Source organism: Cyphomyrmex costatus, unplaced genomic scaffold (genome assembly GCF_001594065.2).
Source record: "Cyphomyrmex costatus isolate MS0001 unplaced genomic scaffold, Ccosl1.0 scaffold3657, whole genome shotgun sequence".
Classification (NCBI taxonomy): domain Eukaryota; kingdom Metazoa; phylum Arthropoda; class Insecta; order Hymenoptera; family Formicidae; genus Cyphomyrmex; species Cyphomyrmex costatus.
The window spans coordinates 9,007-18,796 of NW_017277838.1; the positions used below are offsets into that span (position 1 = coordinate 9,007).

Below are 9,790 nucleotides of genomic sequence, written 5' to 3' on the forward strand. Positions count from 1 at the left end.
TGCCGAGCGCAGAGTCTTGTCTTGAAATCTAAACGTAACGATACGTTACGCGCGTCGCGAGAACCGAGTCAAGTAACATCCGCGATACCGTCGCCGACCGGTTTACTCATAAGTCACGAGCGATAACTTTAAAATATATTCATTTAACTAAACAACTGTATTAATTAAATGAAAGTTACAGTTACTAAAAAGCATTGTAATCTTTAGTAATAAATAATTATATAAATAAAGGGGTACAACATTTGTAATCAACTATCAAATTGCTAAATAAAAAGGGTTATTTTAAATAGAAGTGTGGTGAAGTGAGTGTTTGTTCAACGACCTTTTACTATCCTCGTCTTTCCTCGTGGGTTCCAACCCTTTGAGCGGATCGAATCCCAAAATAATATCTTGTTGCACCGAGAGGTACAACAGAATTTTTAAAGGCTAGTTAATTAAACCATATATTTTATGGGAAAAATCCATATCATATGATCTTTAATACAAATGATAAATGTCATTAAAATTAAGTAAGTAATAAGGTAGAATTTAACTTGGCGCCGACTATTGATATCAAAACTTTTATACAAATGATACATGTCATTAAAGGACCCCGCAGATATTGATAGGAAAATGGCTTTCGGTTAAATTTTTTGAAGCTGTGGTAAATGATAGTTCTTATCATGTAGATCAAAAGTGTCAATGGGCAGAAAGTCCGATCCCCCATAGTTTTCGAGTTACAGCTCGTCAAAGTGGACAATTTTCGTATTTCCCACAAGGGCAACGCTCGAACTTCGGCTCGGGTGCTTGTCAATGAAACTGGAGTATATAACCCAGGAAAATGGATTCTATGGCGTTATATACACATACATATATAACTGTATTAAGGCTTATATATAATTATATATAATCCATATACAGTATGGCTCATTTTAATCGACGCACCCGAATATCTCCTAAAATACGCCAGCTATAAAAAAATGTTTCAGATAAAAATGGAATGGTGTCGAGGGGTACACGTTTTAGTTACATTGTTTTTTTTTCTAAGTGGAGGCGCTAAAAAGATATGAAGGTCACTTCCACTTTTTGAATGGAATTATGTAATTTTTTTTAGATAACGTGATTCCTCTAACTATTTTGCATATAAAAGTATTGAGGTACAGAAACCAAAAAACCAATAATTCTCTGGCCGTGCTGAGACGGTCCCTTATTACGTCTCTTTCCGAGTCGTCTGCAATAAAGGTGCGACAATCACCAACTAATATCATAATTATCAAAGGTAACCAAAACAATACGACCTGCGTGTACCGCGCTCCTCGAGGACACGATCGGGATCTCCCTTGGTGGTTTCTTGCTTCCTCGGCGTCGTCTTCTTTCTTCCTTTCGTGAGTGAGGCGGCAACATTACACAGATTTAAACAACCACCGCTCACGCTCTAAAGTGACTAATAATTGTTCTTTAAAAATCTGAAAGATTACTAAATATCTTATATAAAAGAATATACAAAACGAAACAAAAAATACAAATTTGGCACTCTCGCATGTGCCGTCGCCCTTCGAGCTTAGAGGACACAGGATCTCCGTGCCAGTGCACTTACGAGTGACGGACACAAAGTGTCACGTCACAATATTCAACATAGAAAATATACTTTATGTATGTTGCAGTTATTTTCTAGAACACTGTAATATTTTTATTGTAATCTGTTTTACTTATATGTAGGTATGTTCATTTTGAATTTGCATCTTGAATAATCTATCATTTACTTTTCGTGGTACATTTTAATATAAAGTGTTCTAGGTAGCACAATGTGTATTCTATATTAGATGTTCTTTGATAAGGATCCAAACCGAGGATCGAAAAACGTAAGAAAAATTGTATATTTTCAATAAATCGTATCAACACACACTAACATCCTGTGTACAAGACTCGATTAAGCATTTCTCTTTCTCTTTTAAATGATTATCTAATAATAATATATTAACCACGAAAAGTAACTGATATATTATTAACCTTTAGAGGGCCGGGATGACGCCTTGAGGGGTCATAACGATACCCTTTTGAGGAGCCAATATTTTGAAATTAGTAACAAATAGCAACGTGATTCTTTACGTTTTCGAGGTCGCTGATTACGAATCTGTGATCAGATTTTGCAAATTCGTGTCACCTCGTGCCCCAAAATGCCCCAAAATGTCCTAACTTCTTGATGAATACGAAACTGAACGAAAATATTAGATCAAGCGGACATTTCAATTTTGCCGTTTGTAAAAACTGTTACGTAGGATGAAATTTTTGCGAAAATTTTAATTTGAGGGAGATTCGTAATCAGCGGTTCCGAAAAGACTCTAAGTCATATTTTCATCGAATTTTGTGGTCATCGAAAAATTGGGAAATTTTGGGGTGAGGGAGGCTCCTGGGACACAAATTTGCAAAATCTTATTCCAGATTCGTGTATAGCGACTCCAAAAACCCCCAAGGTGATGTTTTTATCGCACTACGTGATCATCGAAGAATTGGGGTATTTTGGGACATGGGGGGAGGTTCCTGGGGCATAGAGTGGCTTCCGGGATACGAATTTGCAAAATCTGATCCCAGATTCGTGTTTAGCGACCCCAAAAACCCCTGGGGTAATGATTTTATTGAATTTCGTGGCCATTGGAAAATTTTGAAATTTTGAATATGTGCTTTACTGTTACGGACCGGGTTGACGCCTGGAGGCGTCATGGGTCGACTCGCCAACATCTGACCTTGGTTTGGTTCTAAGTTGGAGACTTCAGAACACTTTCCTATAGAAATAATGAGCGTTTAAAATTTTTGAAATCCCGGCCTTCTAATCCTAACATATCATTAAAATGAAAATGTCAAGCCATGTTCAAAAATAGATCTTCGCAAATTAAAAAAACCCAACAAATTTAAACCTTTGAAAATTAACTGCAAAAATTTGATCCTTCCTAAATTAAAACGATTACCTAACCACAAAAAATAGAAAACCCAATAAATTTCAACCTTTGAAAATTAACCCCAAAAATTTGAACCTTTCTAAATTAAAATGATTATCTAATCCCATAAAAAACCTTTTTTTTAAAAAAGAAAAAAACATACGCCAAGTGCATATAAAAGATACTGAACTTCTTGATCAAAAACAGATATGAGATAAATATAATTGACCAAGTGTATTCTTCATTACGCCAGTCACATAAGACAGACTGAAAGTGACTATAATTGTCAACTGGATTATAGTGAAGAAAAAACTTGGCGTGCCCGGGTCGCATTAATTGTAAACAGTATTCAGTGAAAACATTATTTCAACATAGTATTTGCATTATAAATTAAAATATAAAAATAACAGACATATGTATACAGATATATACGTATAATATATACGTATAATATACACGTATAATATAGTGATATAATTAGTATCATCATTCACTATATAGTGATATAATTTGTGGGACATGAAAATATATTCACAACTAAGTATTATAATATGTTCAGTAAGCAATTATTAACATCTTTTCTTTGTTGAATTGTTTTCGCATATATTGTGTATACTGCAGAATATTGCGATAGAACCAAGGTTCTAGAATATTGCGTTTTAATGCGACCCGGGCACGCCAAGTTTTTTCTTCACTATAATCCAGTTGACAATTATAGTCACTTTCGGTCTGTCTTATGTGACTGGCGTAATGAAGAATACACTTGGTCAATTATATTTATCTCATATCTGTTTTTGATCAAGAAGTTCAGTATCTTTTATATGCACTTGGCGTATGTTTTTTTCTTTTTTTAAAAAAAGGTTTTTTTATGGGATTTCACTGCTTTTTGTTAATTATGAAAACGTGATAATAATGTAGGAAATTTAAATCCTCTAAAAATAAATACAGATTCTGTTTCTAAAATAGTTATTTTGTAAATTTCTATTTATTTAATATTAAAGATGTACTCGTATTGTATTTATTGACACTTAATTATACTTAAGTTTATTTGTACTTAATTTAGATTTGTTCTAAGAAAAATATATACGCGCTCTTTGCATTTCGTGGCCACTTACATACTTCAACTTTTAAATCATTTATGGATGTCCATTTTGTACCTTTAGCTCGCAATAAATTTGTGTAATGTCCTTCGTCTATATTTTTACCATGATGAAGAATCGCACTATTAACTTTATAAATATTATCACCGATACAAATTTTTGACGAAGGGATGGATTTAATATTAAGATTTGTAATCTTTATAACTTCTTCATTATTAACTTTAAATAATAATAATTGAATAATAAGTACACGTTTGGTCGTTGTTATACTAGTCTTTTCAAGTAAAGCAGTTGAATTACAATTACATGTATGTGTCACACGTACGATTGAAAAATACATGTATGTGTCACACGTACGTCTGAACATAACTGAAACGTACCCTTTTCGGGACTCGGTCTCTAGATCTCGGTATCGGCTGCACCAATTTTATTTGGACTGGTCGCAATCGAAAGATACCGATGACATTATATAATAAAAGTGTTTTTAGATTTTTGATTGTGCTTTTAAATTCTGAGTAATTTTAATCTAAAGTTTCAAGATGTGAAAACTCGAGATAAAGCTAGTGGTAGCGTCGTGAATTTGACATCGACATGAACATATACACACATCAAGTATCATGTCATCATGTCAAACGGTTATATTTTTATTTTATGCACTTGGCGTCGCGACGCTACCGCGTCGCTTGATAATGTAACATAATAATTTAAACCTTTAATACTTTAAATGATATTATCTAATATAATATATGACTACGAAAAGTAACTGATATATTACTAAGGCGTCTTTTAAACACACACAACCGAACGTGCAACAAATATTCTCGAACGCACACAGCTGAACGAGCGAAATGTCTTCGAACGCACACAGCCGAACGAGAGTAACACGTATGTCGAACGCACACAGCCGAACGAACCGACAATATCCTCGAACGCACACAGCTGAACGAGTTGAATGTTTCTCGAACGCACACAGCCGAACGAGCGAAATATTTCTCGAACGCACACAGCCGAACGAGAGGAATACTTCTTGAACGCACACAGCCGAACGAGAGTAATGCCCGTATCACACTAGCGATTGGAGATTGCGTCTGCGTTTGCGTTTGCGCTTGTGATTAAACGTTTTTCAATCACACTAGCGACGATTAGCGATTACGTTTTATTAGATATATTTTCATGTGGAGAAAAGCTATAAATAAAAAGAAATTATATTATTTTTATATTTGGAAACATCATAAATTACAATTTATTGATTATGTGAAATATAAAGATGGATCTTCATAGGAAAAAGAAAATTTGTACTATTTTGATGCTTTTAATGTTGAAGTCACAATACGATACAACGACAAATAAAGAGGTACTTCGTAAAAAAAGAATGTGGATTAAATCTTGGAAAGCTAGAAGGAGAGAAAGAGGTTGTTTCCGTAATCTCTTTCTAGAGTTACAATTAGAAGATCCAGAGAAGTATCGCAGGTATGTAAATTAAATCTTCTTTCCTAACTGTATACACATAGGTTATAATCAATAGAATACAAGACTGTAATTTAACTACGATTGATCAACTGGTAGGTGATTGAATATAATCGTTTTAAAGAAACACTATGTTTTTTTGTCAGATGCCTTCGTATGAATTCAGATATATTTGAAGATCTTGTGGAAAAATTGAGCCCACTAATTAAGAGACAGGATACTCATCTTCGGGACAGCATCTCTCCTGCAGAAAGACTCGCTGTGGCATTGCGCCATTTAGCAACAGGTTATTGATCGAGTTAATTTCAAGCAAATTAGATATTTTTGTATGATCTATTTTATAATGTTTGTTATCTCTCGTATATAGGTGAAACTCAAGAATCATTATCTTATAGTTTTCGTCTCGGACAAAGTACTATATCTGGGATCATAAAGGATACTTGTCGTGCCCTTGTTTCTGTTTTGCAAGACAAATATCTTAAATTTCCTGACAGTAAATTGGCCTGGAAAGCAGTTGCCTATGACTATATGGAGAGATGGAATTTTCCGAATTGTTTGGGTGCCATGGATGGTAAACATATTCGGATAGATCCTCCATTACAGTCTGGTTCTTCATATTTTAATTATAAGGAAACGTTCAGTATTGTACTTTTGGCACTTGTGGATGCTCAACTTCGATTTATATTCGTCGATGTTGGAACAAATGGGCGAATTTCTGATAGAGGAATATGGAACAAATGTCCCTTAAAACATTATTTGGAGACGAGTAATGATATACCTCCACCAAGTTTTTTATCAGATACTGAACAAGATTTTCCATATGTAATCATAGCAGATGAAGGTTTTACTCTGTCTACAAATGTGATGATACCCTATCCTAAGCAACAATGTACAGGCAAAAAAGAAAGAAGAATTTATAATTATAGGTAAGTAGAAGTAAAGAAATGACTTTTTTATAAATCAGAGATGCATTTATTATTAATAAATACTTCTTTTATTAATTAAATTTTATATTTAATAATAATTGCAGATTATCTAGAGCAAGACGGACTTCGGAAAATGGATTTGGAATCATGGTCAGTAGATTTAATATACTCAGGTCTCCTCTAAGATATGACCCAGATGACGCTCGTTGGATTGTACTAGCAATTTGTTGTCTTCATAATATGTTGAGATCTCACAGTGTAGGCCGCATGATGTATACCCCACCAGGATATATTGATAAGGAAGATGAAAGGACGGGTCAACTTCAATATGGCGAATGGCGAAATGAACAAGGGCAAGGTTTACTAAATTTGCAACATCAAGGAGGCAATCGCCATGCTTCTGCTGCTATAGCTATGCGAGAGACTTTATGTGAATATTTTAATACCGTTGGAAGAGTGCCAGATGAAGCAATTCGTTAAAAATATGACATACTTTTGTATAACTTCCTTCTTTCTTATATTTTATAGTTTTAATATACATTAATATATACTTTGAAATGTCAAATATAATTATAAAGTTTGTATATCAAAAATACTTATATAAATAAACAATGTTCCTGAGAAATGCACAGCTACTTAAATACTAGATCTATAATAATTAAATATTTCTAATTGCGTATATATATTTTTGTGTATATATATATTTGCATACAACCTAATACCTAATTATTGCAGATGTAATAAGAATTCACATTTGAATATTTATTGCATAACTAAATATAATATAATTGTATTGAATTCTGATTTTTTCTTTGGAAAATAAAAAGCTCAAATATGTAATATACAAAGTAATACAAATAAAAACATAATGAAAGATTATATATGAAATATAGTAATATGGTATATATGTATTAAAACTGAGACAGTATTTTTAATATTTCATTTTCACACAGCTTACGTTGATCAGTTGTCATTTCACGCAGTCTTGCTGCGATAAACAATCCTAATGAATGAGCAGAGTCAGTAGATGAGTTTGATGAATTAGTTGAATTATTTGGATCTTGTTTGCACAAAGTTTTAATAGCAGTGACTGCTTCTACCATTATCGCACTATTATCATTAGGATCAAAGTTAGCCTTTCTTTTAGCATATCCTCGTTTAGTGTACATCTTATTTTCGACATCTTTTATTTTAGAAGCAGATGAAGTTAACGCTGAGCTTGTTAATGCTGTTGAAGTAGAAACAGTTTCATTGTGTAAAGTTGTCTGTAGGACAGGAGCACATATAGGTTGCAAAGGTTGAAATGCAGAAGATGCTGGCTGCTGTGAATACAAAAGAAAGACTAATATTCTGGAAGCTTATGATATCAACAAATAGTTTTAATTCATTGTGTTTGAAACTTACAGATGATACTGATAAATCTGTGGTACTATCGGATGATTCTTCCGTTGGTGCAATCATAAATTTCTGCAATAAATTTCAGAAATAATATTAAATGTACATATTACAACTTCATTGTACTAATTTCTTATATAAAATTTGTTTAAATGTTGTTGAAGTAATAATAATTTTAATTCGTACTTCCATAGAGTCATTATAATAAATGTTTATAACTGGGAGTTCCTCATTAACGATTTCTTTCTCCTGATTATCTTCTGCTATATGTAGTTGATATTGTTTCAGTGATTCATTTGAAGTCTCCTCTACCTGTGATACAATATTGTCAAGCTTTTCTGAGGAAATAGTAAGATTTGTGGTAGAAGTACTCTGAACTACTGTTTTTTGGAGAAACTTTAAACGATCATATAAAGACCACTTAGGAATGTAAATATCTGCAGTGCCTTTTCCGCTACGTTTAGAATCTTTTACTCTTCTCAAATTTGACATAAAAGTGTCTCTCATACTTTTGAATCTGCTTGCTACAATAGGACCTATAAAAGAAGAAAATATTTTACTTTAAATGCATGTAGTTTATTTGTATACATAACCTTTCATATGCATACTATGACATATACTATGCATCGATAAAAATAATTTTCCAATTTTTTTTTCTACATTAATATAACATTTACCTGAGAACTGAGACCCTAAAGAACGAGCCACCTCTTCCCAAACTGCATCTTTCAGATCTACTCTTTTGTATAGCTCAGAGGTGTGATCCCAAAGGATAGGTCTACACTCAACTAAATCAATTAGTATAAATTCTATATCTTTTGTAAATATATCAGCTTTTTTTGGCGGCATAATTCACAGATATATGTATATTTCACGTTTTTCCAAACGATTATTTTCTATTTTCGCGTTTCGATACATGAACTGATCACATGACTGTAAAACCGCTTCGTGATTGGTTGCGTTTGCGTCTACGATTATGAAAAATAGACAGATGTCTAACCGGGAATCGCGAATCGCAATCGCCAACGTCTTTTTTCTGATTGGTCGAAAGACAATCGCAGACGCAAACGCGAACGCAGACGCAATCTCCAATCGCTAGTGTGATACGGGCATAACACGTCTGTCGAACGCACACAGCCGAACGAGAGTAACACGTCTGTCGAACGCACACAGCTGAACGAGTGAAAATGTTCTCCTACTATTTACAAGATGCACCGGGCATCTCATCCACTGTCCACCCTTCTTGAGATTGCAAAGCTGCACACCGATCGCGAGGCTTTCAATAAGATGGCTACTTCTTTTCTCTTTTCGAGCCACACCGATCTTCACACGACCGCACTGTCGATCCCATTTCTGAAACTGTAGGCGAATTTCGAGGATTCGCAACCTTCTTAATAAACCGGAGACGCGCGTGCTCGGGGAATAGAGGATCGCACCAAGAGAGGCTCCGCGATATTCGCTATTCTTTCTCGAGATTTATTCAACCACGTGCAATCGCGACAGCGTTCGCTTACGATCTGATCTTCAACGATACATACGGCCTCTAGTGCCGTCGATAACTAGTCGGGTCTGTAATTCGTCTACACTATACTAATTTTCTTTAAATAGTCTAATGGAAGTTGTACATTAATTATATAGCAGCATTAAGCATATCAATCAAATCTAGACAGTCATGAGTTTTAATCTATGTAATAAAGTTAATCAAACATAACATAAGGGCAAAGTAAGAGTCAAAATAATTTAAATAATACTCATAACAAATTCACTTATGAAATAAAACTAAATACATTACAATAAATAAGCAGTTTTCAACAATAATTTGACTTAAAATTAATTAGACATTAAGTGACCAGTTTCGACTTTCTAATTGAGTCCTCTTCAGACTTCGATTCATATTCATTCTCATTCATTAATGGATAAGATTAAATTAAAAAACCCAACAAATTTAAACCTTTGAAAATTAACCGCAAAAATTTGATCCTTCCTA

At 33.7% G+C, this 9,790-nt stretch overlaps 1 protein-coding gene across 1 annotated transcript; it reads left to right on the top strand.

Annotated features, from left to right (window-relative positions):
* The first annotated feature begins 2,506 nt into the window (after window positions 1-2,506).
* On the top strand, window positions 2,507-6,888 carry LOC108776624 (putative nuclease HARBI1). The gene is made up of 5 exons (XM_018543297.1): window positions 2,507-2,603; window positions 5,452-5,485; window positions 5,629-5,768; window positions 5,850-6,408; window positions 6,513-6,888. The coding sequence occupies exons 1-5, from the start codon at window positions 2,507-2,509 to the stop codon at window positions 6,886-6,888; spliced, it is 1,206 nt and encodes a 401-aa protein (XP_018398799.1).
* Window positions 6,889-9,790: the final 2,902 nt, after the last annotated feature.

What these genes read in the sequence shown, in the direction of transcription:
- LOC108776624 (XM_018543297.1), top strand. Translation starts at nt 2,507, where the DNA reads ATGGGGGGAGGTTCCTGGGGCATAGAGTGGCTTCCGGGATACGAATTT. An exon ending in GATCCAGAGAAGTATCGCAG is followed by an intron (nt 5,486 to 5,628) that starts GTATGTAAATTA and finishes TTTTTTTGTCAG; the next exon opens with ATGCCTTCGTATGAATTCAG. An exon ending in ATTGCGCCATTTAGCAACAG is followed by an intron (nt 5,769 to 5,849) that starts GTTATTGATCGA and finishes TCTCGTATATAG; the next exon opens with GTGAAACTCAAGAATCATTA.